The 12,216-nt window shown below is 40.2% G+C and overlaps 1 protein-coding gene across 1 annotated transcript; it reads right to left on the bottom strand.

The window, feature by feature from the left end:
- Nucleotides 1-1,030: 1,030 nt before the first annotated feature.
- Nucleotides 1,031-9,088, bottom strand: LOC131461502 (butyrophilin subfamily 2 member A2-like). The gene is made up of 8 exons (XM_058632806.1): nucleotides 8,904-9,088; nucleotides 6,040-6,363; nucleotides 5,056-5,091; nucleotides 4,483-4,761; nucleotides 4,223-4,351; nucleotides 3,767-3,844; nucleotides 3,388-3,661; nucleotides 1,031-2,576 (listed from the first exon to the last, which is right to left on the bottom strand). The coding sequence occupies exons 1-7, from the start codon at nucleotides 9,007-9,009 to the stop codon at nucleotides 3,498-3,500; spliced, it is 1,116 nt and encodes a 371-aa protein (XP_058488789.1). The 5' UTR covers nucleotides 9,010-9,088; the 3' UTR covers nucleotides 1,031-2,576; nucleotides 3,388-3,497.
- Between the last annotated feature and the right edge of the window lie 3,128 nt (nucleotides 9,089-12,216).

The raw sequence follows: 12,216 nt of genomic DNA, 5'->3' as shown, positions 1-12,216 counted from the left end.
AGTACAGTGATATCTTGTAACACTCACTCGGGTTCTTCAGTAATTCATCTACCAACTGTCTCTCAGCTTTCTAATCATCACTTCTCTCTGCCTTTGATATTTCTGACATTGTGTAATAACATGATGAATGGATTCCTCGTGCCCACAGTGATCACATCTGTCTGTATTGTGTTTATTGATGAGAAATAATGTGTTGTTCAATCCTGTATGACCAATTCTGATATTTTCCTCTTTCCTGCTTCTCTCCGTGCGCCTAGCCACTCCCACTTTTCTTTGGATACTGTAAAACCATCTTCCTTTCCTCTCCTCCTCCCATTGTTTTTGCCATCTCTCCTTTAGTTTTTGTTGAATGATGCTGTTTATTTCTGTTTTGCTTAATTTTATTGCTAAATCTATATTATTATGTCGTGTTGCTGCTTTTGCCACCTTGTCTGCTATTTGGTTCCCTTTAACCCCTGTAATGTGTGCTGGTATCCATAAACATATTACTGTGAGTCCCATCATCTGAATTCTATATAATGTTTGTTGTATTTCTATAATTTCAGAATGGCTGGACTGTAAGCTTGTGAGTGATGAACTTGAGTCTGAACAGTTTGTATTTTAAAACGAAAATTAAATAACCACTCATTTTTTGTTTTTAAATATCGTTTGTGAATTGAAAATCAAATGACCAGAAGATACACGGACCGTTAACGTCGTTCCTCTTTTGTTGTTGTCGGTTCTGATTTGTTGTTGTGATTTGTACTTCAGGGCCACCGTAATAAGTATTTTTAAATCCAAACGTCTTCAATTTCTCGTGTTCAGTATGTGACACATGTTCCTTTTTAAAGTATTTTTGCTCTTTTGATGTTTGAGGGACATTTTCTGATGTCACAGTAAAAACAACAATGTCAGAACATCAATGAACCAACGATCAATTATCGTTTAACGCACCTTTAATTCAGAAAAACGCTAAAGAAAGAGACAGTGAAATAGTTATTGTGATTGTTTGTGTTTTCCTGGCGCTCAGTTTTCAAGAAACAACACAGAGGATGTAAAAAAACATTTATTTTACATTATTAAAGTGACTCATGTACATACAGTAAATAAAGAAGGCACAGCTTTCTTTTTACATAAAAATATTCCTTAAATACATAAAGGATAACAGTGCAAACACATTGTCTTTAAAGCCCCAGTGTGCAGATTTAAGGGCATTGAAGCATATGAGGCACGGTGCTTTAAATCACGTCAGAAACATTACATTCATCTACATCAGGGGTGCTCACACTTTTTCAGCATGCAAGCTACTTATAAAATGATATATAAAGTCAAAATGATCTACCTACTACAAAAAGGCAAAACATATATTTATAAATACATTGAGAATTCTTTATACAGTATGTACAGTGTATGTTGATGTAACTTGCATAACCACATGAGCCCATATTGCACAACACACCACAATGAACACAATCAGATGTCATCTGACTGGCTGCCCTGTATATCAGTCAAGTGACGGGATGGATGATAGGCTGACGTCTATTTCTTTTTTTTATCGCGATCGACGTACTGAGCACCCCTGATTTAGCTTCTCTGTTTGACAGCTGGAGTTAAAAATACATATAAAATTCTCTTTGGACAATTCATTGCCGTTCCATCGGCTCTGGAATCGATCGTCTGTTACACAGGAAACGCTAGAGACATAAAATACGCATCATAATACTTAACGTATACATGTTCAGGGTCGGTGTGTTGTGTCCCGTATGATTTATCAAGGCGATCGGTCAATGTGTGACGAAGTCGTAGGGCACTTCCTGTTTTGTGGCAAAATGGTCGACTAAATGGCGTGTTTTTGTGTCGGTGCAACAAACACGAGCTCGGACGACTTCGCTCATTTACGTAGGGTGCAAATCGCCAAAATGGCCGACTTCCTGTTGAGTTGAGGCCATGGTTACGGTCAACTGTTTTGTTCGTCTTGGTCTGTGACATCTTTCCACCTAGTTTTGGTGGAACTCAATTTTGCCTCTGTTTTCACCTTAGGGGGCGCTATAACAACACTTGAGCAAAGCACAGGTCGGGGAACTATGCCAATATCACATTTTCAACAGACCTGACCTCCATGCTAAGTTTCAAGTTAACCCGCTCAAAAATGATCGCAAAGCCACGGAGATTATAATAATCTGAAGGAAGAACAGATAACAGCTCTATAGCGCCCCCTAAGGCCAAAGGTGGATGGAGCAAGTCAAAATTAAGTTCCACCGAATTTCACGAAACTTGGTGGGAACTCGTAATAGATCAAGACGAACAAAAGAGTCCATTGGGACCACGGCCTCAACTCAACAGGAAGTGGGCGTTTATCATACAACATAAAAACCGACCATTTGGCACAAAACAGGAAGTGCCCTGTAACTTCAACATGCATTGATCGATCGCTTCGAAACTTCATACGTGACACAAGAGACCAACCCTGAACACGTCTACAGACACAAACCTGATAACATTTGAAGCTCATATGACTAACTTCATATCGTTTGGGTTATTTTTACATTCAAAGTGGGATTTTTTTCTCCTTTTGGCCCTGGGGTCAGAAGCTGAACCTGTAGAAAAAGGAGAAAATAAAACATAGATATTAACAACAACAAATAAATGTTTACAGTGTACATACATCACCGTGGTAGTGACACACAGGGACGTCCAGATGTCCAGATGTGAGCGGATCATCAGGACATTTGATTAAATACTGCAGTCACTGAGCCTGAGCATCAGCATCTGTGTGTGTGTCATGACAGCGGTGTGGAAAACATTTGAAAGTAGAAAGTGATTTTCTGTTCTGCTGAAGTTAGACGACAGAAAGTATCTTTACCATTATTGATACGGAGAATTATTGACACTCTTATTGATGCTATTCTCTATAATTAGGTGCAAAAGTAGAGACATGATATGAGAATGTGTTTTTAAACTGATGCTTGTGTTCAGTAAAAAAGTTCTAGTAGATCAGTCACGTTGTTTTCCACGACTTCATAGCTCCTCCTCAAAGTGGGCGGAGTCGTCATAGCAATGGCTGCGTGAAACTGTGGTGACGTGGTTTTATAACGCGACGCAAACACAAACTAGTGACTTGTAAAGCAGTTGTTTTCACTGAAACTGAATCATGAAGTGAAATACCAGTGAACGTGGTCACGATCGTCATTTTACACATTTAGGCTTTGCTAATGTTGCAGATAAACGCATGTTTTCAGGATTTTTAAGTATTTTTCACTTTTGTTGGCTTTGATTCTCGTGTCAGACGTCGCGCTCATGACTCTTCAGTGACGACACTCTCTGACCAATCAGAGGCCGGCAGTCTGATGACGTCACAGGGACTAAAAAAAAACACTGATGAAGCAGGAAACACCTGCTCATGTTTACCTGAGCTGTCACTGGACAAGAGCCTCTCCTCCTCGGTCTCCTCCTCTGTCTTCTCCTCTGTCTCCTTCTCTGTCTCCTCCTCTGTCTTCTCCTCTGTATCCTTCTCTGTCTCATTCTCTGTCTTCTCCTCTGTCTTCTCCTGTCTCCTTCTCTGTCTTCTCCTCTGTCTTCTCCTCTGTCTTCTTCTCTGTCTCCTCCTCTGTCTCCTCCTCTGTCTTCACTGTGTCATTCCTCATGTTCTTGGTGTCAGTTCTTCCGTTTCCAATGTTTTGATCTAAAAGAAGCAGCAAATGTTCCGTCTCATAAACAGAATCACATCAAACCAGCAGGAAAGTGAGTGAAATGAGTGAATGAAACATAAAACGTTTATAATATTTACCTGAGTTCATGTGCTCCATCTCCATCTCGTTCACCTTCACTGAATCATCCCTGTTCTCTCGTTGGTTACTGTTTTGGCCTGAAAGAAGCAGCACATTGTGTTCGGACACAAACTCAAATCACATCAAAGCAACAACAAAGTGACTCAAGAGTATAATTAATATATATATATATATACATATATAATACTGTATAATTAATGTCGGCAGCCCTGCTCCATATAAACAAAACAACACAATCATTCAAAGTGAAACATGCTGCTTTGTGGACATAATAAGACATTTGAGGACGTCACAATATCAAGGTTTGGGAAACACTGATCAACATCTTCTGACATTCTCTGGATCAAACAACTCATTGATTTATAGTAGAAAATTATTCACTGATTGATTATGAAAAGAATTGTTAGATACAGCTCAATTAATATTTAAATGCCATCAAATATTTCATAACTTACGTTGACTTCTGAGTTTTTTGATCATCAGACACAGAGCCAGAACCAGAACATTTAACACAGCAATGACAACTCCGGCAACGCCTAGGAGAACAACTGTGCTGTGGGAGGACTTTTTCTCAAAGAGTTTCTCTGAAGAAAAGAGAAAACAAACAGGATGTAAATGTACAGACGACAGCATGAGCAGAACAGTGGTCATAACAACGAGGTAAAGACCAACAACATCATACATGAAGACCTGACATGTGTTTAAGGAGTCTCACTTGGCATAATGAACTCCTCATCAATCCTGTGGTAAATGTCCTCCTGTTTGACCACGCAGCGGAAGCAGTTGGTCTTCGTCTCCGTCACAGTGACGAGGAGCGTGGTGTCGTAACGGCCTCGTGTCTCAGAGACCAGTGGCTCCTCTGAATTAAGAGAGGTTCCTTCACACGTCTGCCACTCTACACTCGGCTTTGATGAAGAACCTCTGACCACACACTGGAGCTCCACGCCGGCCTCTGACACGTCAGATATTTCAAGGACTGGCGCCTGAACGGCTCCTACAAACACAGTAAAAACAATAACATGATGATAAACCACTGCAGCAGGAGAAATGTAATATTCCTGTGGTTATCCATCATCCAGACACGTTGAACCATTTTCTGTGGGTCAGCTCATCAGTCAAACTATTTTAAATTGACCGTGAAGCAAAAACTGTTCATTTAACACATGAATACATGACAAAAGGTGCATTTAAAAAATAAGTCATTACATACATTTAAAATGGTCAAATTACAATTAAGGGCAAGTATATATATATATTTTATTATTTACCATTTACCATAATCACGCACCTTTTTCAAGTCCAATTCTGTTTCTGAGGACCCGTTCTAAAAGGAAAAAACACAAAAGTGAATGTTTTTACAGTGAACGTTAGCTACACCATGTATTTTATAATATTCATTTTGTTTAATGTTAACAGCCGACAGAGGATTACCCTTAAACTAGGATTTAGAGTTCTGGGGCCTGAACGGGCCCGCAGGTCTTTAAGCCCGAACTCGACCCGACACACCAGCATGAATTGTTTGCCTGAACCCCCCACCCCCCGATACTGTAGATACTCGAGTTTGTGATATCGATATCGTTATTTTCTTGATTAATCTATTCGTTGTTTAGTGGACAGTGTCACTCCAGCAGTTTGCCCCGCCCCCTCCTCCACCGGCCTGCCGGTCCTGATTACACACACCTGCTGACAGACAATTAAGCCATGTATTCTCCTTGGGAGAGATTTCTGTTTGTAAATTTTCACAGCCTTTTAGGAAGTCCAATCACTAGGATTGTGACTTACCTTTTATTAGTAAGATTGATCGGATGGTTAGTTAAAGATCGCCAATCAATAGGATTGTGCTTTTGAAGTGTTTAGAGCTTTGTTTTCCTCCGTTTGGAGAGTTTTCTGTTTGAGTTTTAGGTGATAACAATAGTCTGAGTTTGTTTCCTCTTCGGAGTGATTTTTTTTCCTCGTCCACAGTTCCGCAATGTTTCTTTTGAAGAGCGTTGCGATCTCCATTTGTTATAGTTTTTCATAGCCTCGCTTTGTTTTCCCTCAGTAAAGATGATCTGTCTTGTGTTTTGTTAACGAGTGCCAATAAAAACCATTAAAAGGCCTCTGCGTCTGAGTCCTCTCTGAACCATCTTGTCAGACAGAATGTCAGACAATAGAGGAAAATGTTTTTCATTACTTAAAATGACATTGTGAAGAGGACACTAGAGAGAGGACAAGGTGGAGGTGACCTGCTGTGGTGACCCCTGAAGGGAGAAGATAAAAGACGACGACTCACCGACGATGAGCTCCACCGTGGACCTTTGGATTCCAGAACTCAAACCTGGAAGTTCACAGGTGTAAGTCCCCGTGTCTTCAATCCTTGTGTTGCTGAGGATCAAGGATGCGTTTCCGTTCTTCAGCTCGTCGTAGAAAAGTGACGCTCGTCCCATGTACTGCTCATCTTGACAGCACAGCCCGTTCTTGTAGTGCCGGCCTCTTTTGTAGAGGAACACTTCTTTATCTTGGTTCATCCAGTCTACCACCGTGTTCTCAAGGCTTTCTACAGAAGAACAGTGAAGGACGGCATCTTCCCCCTCTGTGACGTACGTTCTGGAGACACCTGGGTTTGAAAGAAAACATAATATATTTGAATGGTTACATTAGAGCAGAGCAATCAGGTAACATTTACATGACACGTCTTTTAATCTTTTATCGATGATAATCATGATAATGTCGTACCATACACATTTTTGGTCATAAAGCCCAGCACGACATTCACGCTGTGAAAACACGGCACATTCTCAACAACCACGGTCAGCGTTAACCACGACAGCTCCAGTGACAGCAACATCACAGACTTTGTTTGTTTTTACCGTTTTTATCAAACTCCTCACTGACAATGAGCTGGCTGAAGGCAGAAGAGGAGAGAGACACGTGTTAGTGTTAGTGAAACAGAAGGAAATAAAAACTGTGCTGGAAGTGTGTAGTGGAAAAAACGCCATGGCTGGTTGGGGTGCAAGGAAAAATGGGGGTGAGAAAGTGAAAAAGACCAGGGGCAGATAAAGTATAATGAGTTATAAGTTTAGTCAGGACAGTTCTGAACAGTGTTGGGAGTAACGGCGTTTAAGTATAACGGCGTTACTAACGGCGTTCTTTCTTCAGTAACGGAGTAATCTAATGAATTACTTTTCCTATCGTTGCAACGCCGTTACCGTTACTGAGAATGTACAGTGGCGCGTTACTTGTGTTACGTTTGGGTTGAATGAAGCGCAGCGGTGTCGGGCTATCTGACAGCCACACACCAGCTGCCGGGAGAGAGCAGGGGTGGAGATGATTGATGACGACACCGTTGCAAATGCGATGACGATAGGCTGCGTGGACGGGTGTCCTGCTCACGCTGTCTCACTGTACGCTCTAAGACAATGGCGACGAGCCAGGGAAGCGTGGAAATATCGACACTACTTCTCCCTTACCGAGGTAAAAGGAAAGAATGTATATGTAACGTGTGTTGTGACTTGTTATGTCGTCAATACTTTCAGATACACGCAGTTTCCTTGGGAGCTTCTGCTAGCCACTAGTGATGTGTCGTTTGTGAACGATTCGTTCAATATGAACTAATCTTTTATATGACTCAGGAGTAATGAGTCATCTCAGTGAGTGATTCGTTCATTTTTATGCAGTACCTTCCTTCGCCACATGGCAGGCAGCTGCATAAGCTCAGCAGGACAGCAAACAGAAATGATTAGTTCAGGACTGACTCAACCGAGTGGTTTGTTCGTTCATTTTCATGCAGTACCTTCCTTCGCCACATGGCAGGCAGCTGCATAAGCTCAGCAGGAAAGGAAACAGAAATGATCACTCTGACCGTCCGTCCTCGGGTCACGTGACGTGACAGTCAGCTACCTAGTCACCATCGTGCTGTTAAACAACAATGGCAGGGAGGATACAGGACACAAGTCACTTGTCACTTTTTTGAGGTGTGTATTTGCGTTCCTAGGGTTTCATATGGTTTGAATTGCTTGTGGCATTTTGTTTCAGCTGAAGCAAACCATGTTGCCTTGAGTGTTAAAAGGAGTTTGTCCACGTCAACCTCAAGCAACTCTAACTTAATGAAGCATTTGTGTGTATTGGTTCAGTACTTGAATGTAAACTGTGTGAATATTGTTTATTTTCAATATTTAATTTTGTTACTGAATATTTAAGAGTTGGATAGTGCCCTGTTTATTGTGCAATGGTATACAGATACACAGATTTTCCTTTGTTTCTCTTTACCCAAGTTAACATTTGTGTGTCAATTGTGCCCTTCAATTCAAAGTTCAAATAAATACCAAATGCTCTAACATACTGTTCATCTTCATTCAGGTATTATAAACATCTTTGACATATAGGATGTTAGAGAATGTAATAGCGTTATAGAACATAACAAATAATGTCAGTTACTTTGCTGAGTAACTAATTACTTTTACAATGTGGTAACTGAGTTACCAACTCAATTACTTTTTGGGAGAAGTAATTTGTAACTATAACTAATTACTTTTTTAAACTCTGTTTATGAGCATCTCCACATATCTAAAATGGCTGCCAAAAACAACACTGCACCAAACAGGACACAATAAATGGGAGTTCAGGAAAGTGAAAGTAAAAGTGTACAAGAAGGACGTGAGGCCTGCATTTTAAATAAAATGATGTATCAATTACTCGATTAATGATTAACTGATCAACATTTTTTTCTTTTTCTTTACATTTTATGGAACAATTCGAAAATAATCGACAGATTATGGTGATTGTGAAAATAATGGTTAGTTGCAGCTTTACCAGGGTCACTTCCTTAACAATAATAATGATCATTAACATTTCACAAACAATGTCTGAATACATTCGATGAAAAATGAACGAGTTAAAGAATCAAACTTGTTGCTGTAACTCAGGATGTAGACATGAAAGTTATGAGACACAAACATGATCATGTCCCTGTGTCTCACTGAAACCCTCGCGCGTGGAAAAGCGTTTAAAAACGTACACTTTTAACTCGCCATCTCCACTTTAACTTAAAGTGGTTAAAACTGACTTAATCCAGGCGAGAGTGTGTTTACTTGTTCACTATTACAGGTTTATTAAAGTGCTAATTTTACTGGGGAACTTAGTAAAACGGTTCCTCACCGTTAGTCTCGTCCTGATGTGTTGCTCCAGAACAAACCAGAGAACAAACGAGCACAAACACGAGCGTGTTTTCAGTAGAAAGGTGAGGCCATTTCTCAATATCCATACTTGTACATACTCCCGTATTTGTGAAAACGTCTTCAGCCTCAGTCCAAGTTCTGTTCAGGTCAGCAGACTGCGATCAACTGAGCAGTCATTCGTTTTTAAATGCGCCCTTGTAGTCGAACTTACGGTCGACTGAGAATGTCAGCGCCAGTTTGATGTCAACCCTTCTCAGAACTTATGGGCCAATGTGTTGTTATTGTACAGTAAAATTCTAAATAAATTAGGGAAAATATTTAGTTCAATAGCTTCTGGACAATGCGACTCAATGTCTTAAAATCAGCATGATTGATTGCACTTGTATTACTAACGTCTTATTTTGAAAACCGGAAGTGATCTCGCTCGGTATCAAACTTGCGCTGATTCTCAGCCGACTCCCAGCATTCGCCGTAAGTTCGACTGCACGGGCGCACTTAAAAACGAATGACGGCTCACTTGACCGCATTTCGTCGTTACCCTAAAGTATCGTATTCGTTGTGGACACGGAAACGCGAGGCCGGTGTTTTGAGATGTTTCCACTGTGGGACAGTGTTTTTTCTACTCTTTTTTTTTTTTTAACTCATTCAGTCATCTGTGTTTGTGTCACAATGATGTTTTAGGTGATGAAGCTCTGATACTTAGACAAACTTTCTGGCAGGACACAGAGTTTCAGAGATTATTGATTAATTATCCAAATAAGAATCCTTACACAGCACAGAGCCGTGAACTCACCACAGATAATCTAGCACAGACTGCATTATTATTATTTTTTACATTTTCTTATGGTCACATGTGTCATGATATGTAAAATAATACATCCTGATATATACATGTTATGTGGAACCACAAGGCGGCGCTGGTTAGTAGAATAAAAAGTTATGGCTAAAACCGACTACAGGTCTGTCGTGCTTGCTCCTCAACAACATAACAAAAACATGGACAAGTGGAACATTTAAATAAAGACATGATTTATCAGAACTGTGTGTGATAAAATCATTGATCATGTATTCTCTGGATATCACTTTTTCTTTCATGGTTTTAATGCAGGTAAACGTCTCTTCTGTGACTGTATGCAGAGAACACCCTAGCACCTCCTACTGGCCATAAACTGCTATAACACAAATATGACTAAGAATATTAATGTTAATCAACCTCAGTTTACAGTATAGAACAGTATAAAAATGGTATTATAAGTATTTATATTGTATGACTTATACATTCAGTCAGTCTGCAGTCCAGTAAGACTTTTTCTCTGATCTTCGTAAAAGCGACTGTATCGTATTTTTTTACTCTCTTTGTATTTTCATCTCCTCATAAGTTTCCTTGATAAGCAATTTTTCACTTGGTGACACACAGACTAAGCCAGGGTGAACTTAGTTGCACAGGTCAAGACTCGCTTTTTCACATATCCTGGATATCTTAATTCTACTTTTGTGCAAAACAGGCCCCAGAAGAAAACAGGATTGATACACTGCCTGGCCAAAACAAAAGTTGCCACCTGGATTTAACCAAGCAAATAGGTAAGGAGTCGTTGCAGTTGGTCAGGTCTAGGTTCAGCAACGTTATGTGCCCAAAGAATGAGGTCAGCTGACTACCTGAATATAATGAATGACCAGATTATTTCATCAATGCATTTTTTTTCTTCCCTGATGACATGGGCATATTCCAAGATGATAATGCCAGGATTCATCAGGCTCAAATTGTGAAAGAGTGGTTCAGGGAGCATGAGACATCATTTTCACACATGGATTGGCCACCACACAGTCAGGACCTTAACCCCATTGAGAATCTTTGGGATCCCATCATCAATACAAGATCTTGGTGAAAAATGAATGCAACACTGAACGGAAATAAATCTTGTGACATTGCAGTAGCTTATGGAAACAATGCCACACCGAATGAGTGAGTAATCAAAGTTAGGTGGCAACTTTTTTTTTGGCCAGGCAGTGTACAAACAAACAGGATGACCACTAGGAGCACAGCGACTAAATATGCTAACAGGGCAAAAATGTCAAGCATTGAAATGAGGGAAGTAAACAAAGCATACTTTTTTCATGTACCTTATAATATAGGTCATGCCATCTCTTCTGGTGAGGGGCTGGTCCATTTCCCGCTCTGGCTGGCCAGACACCAGTAGACGAAGCTGGCGTCAATGAAAGACCAGAAGCGTTGCAGCCACTCTGTGTCATAGCCTTTCAGTTGATTAAAAACATGGTGTATGAAAGCCACGGGAGTAACATTATAATATATAAATATAAAACATATTATAAATGTGAAAACAGGCCAGTTTCTCTGACACAATGACGACGTTTTACAGCTCTGTCGTTCTCACAGGAAAACAATACAACACACAAGGTGATGTTAAAGAATGAGATCAATAGCTATGGATAAAATTAAAGTATGACTGCTTCATTACTGTGCTAGAGTAGAATTTTCAGGTATAATAAACAGTATAACTGTCATGTATTTTTTTGGTAACAACAATAACTGTTCTTTATTGACAATAGGTCAAACTATAGGAATGAAAAACACAACGTATATATATGAATGAAATGGCCTTTTATTTTTGAATTACGAGTATATTTCATAGCTTTACTTTTAAACAATGATAGACATGAATGAATTGCTAGCTGGGAATGACACCGCTATCTGTAAGTACAGTAGTACAACTGTACTACAGTACCGTACTGTAGTACGTACTACCGTATGTACTAGTAGTACTAGTAGTACGTACAGTAGTACATACAGTTGTACAGTTGTACTGGCCGGCCCAAACCGTTTAAAAAGTGTATTTGCACGTTAAATGTTACATTACATAACACACCGAATCAATAACAGTTGACAGTTAATATTTCACATTTAATTTAAAAGACAGAAGTTCTGGTTTACCTGTTGAAAGCAGTGAGAAAGACGGAGAGAGCGCGAGAACGGCGACGGGAGGGGGGCGGGAGCGATCTGAGATGAGAAGATGGATGGAGCGATCTGATTGGTTTTCAAAAGATGGAGGAGGAGCCCGCCATCCTACTGATTATTATAGTTCATTACATGCAGGACAGTTTTTCCCGGTGCCGGTTCGAATCCCGGTCTGACCAACGTACTTTCTGTTGTGGAGTTGCTCGTTTTCCTCGTGTGTACGTACGTGTGTTTTTTCACAATCCATAGGTTGGACTGCGGATTGTGGATTAGGTTGCTGGACGATGTCCTCGCCCAGTATGTAGTTAGCCGTAGACAA

The sequence above is a fragment of the Solea solea genome, chromosome 6, assembly GCF_958295425.1.
Source record: "Solea solea chromosome 6, fSolSol10.1, whole genome shotgun sequence".
NCBI classification, from domain to species: Eukaryota; Metazoa; Chordata; class Actinopteri; order Pleuronectiformes; family Soleidae; genus Solea; species Solea solea.
The sequence above is the reverse complement of the archived record's forward strand: the minus strand, read 5'-3'. Positions and strand labels throughout refer to the sequence as shown.

Excerpts from the sequence above, each read along its gene's own strand:
- LOC131461502 (XM_058632806.1), bottom strand. The coding sequence starts at position 9,009 with ATGGATATTGAGAAATGGCCTCACCTTTCTACTGAAAACACGCTCGTG. Across the intron at positions 6,364-8,903 it reads ACATCAGGACGAGACTAACG|GTGTCTCCAGAACGTACGTC; the intron begins GTGAGGAACCGT and ends TTTCAAACCCAG. Across the intron at positions 3,662-3,766 it reads GATGGAGCACATGAACTCAG|ATCAAAACATTGGAAACGGA; the intron begins GTAAATATTATA and ends TGCTTCTTTTAG.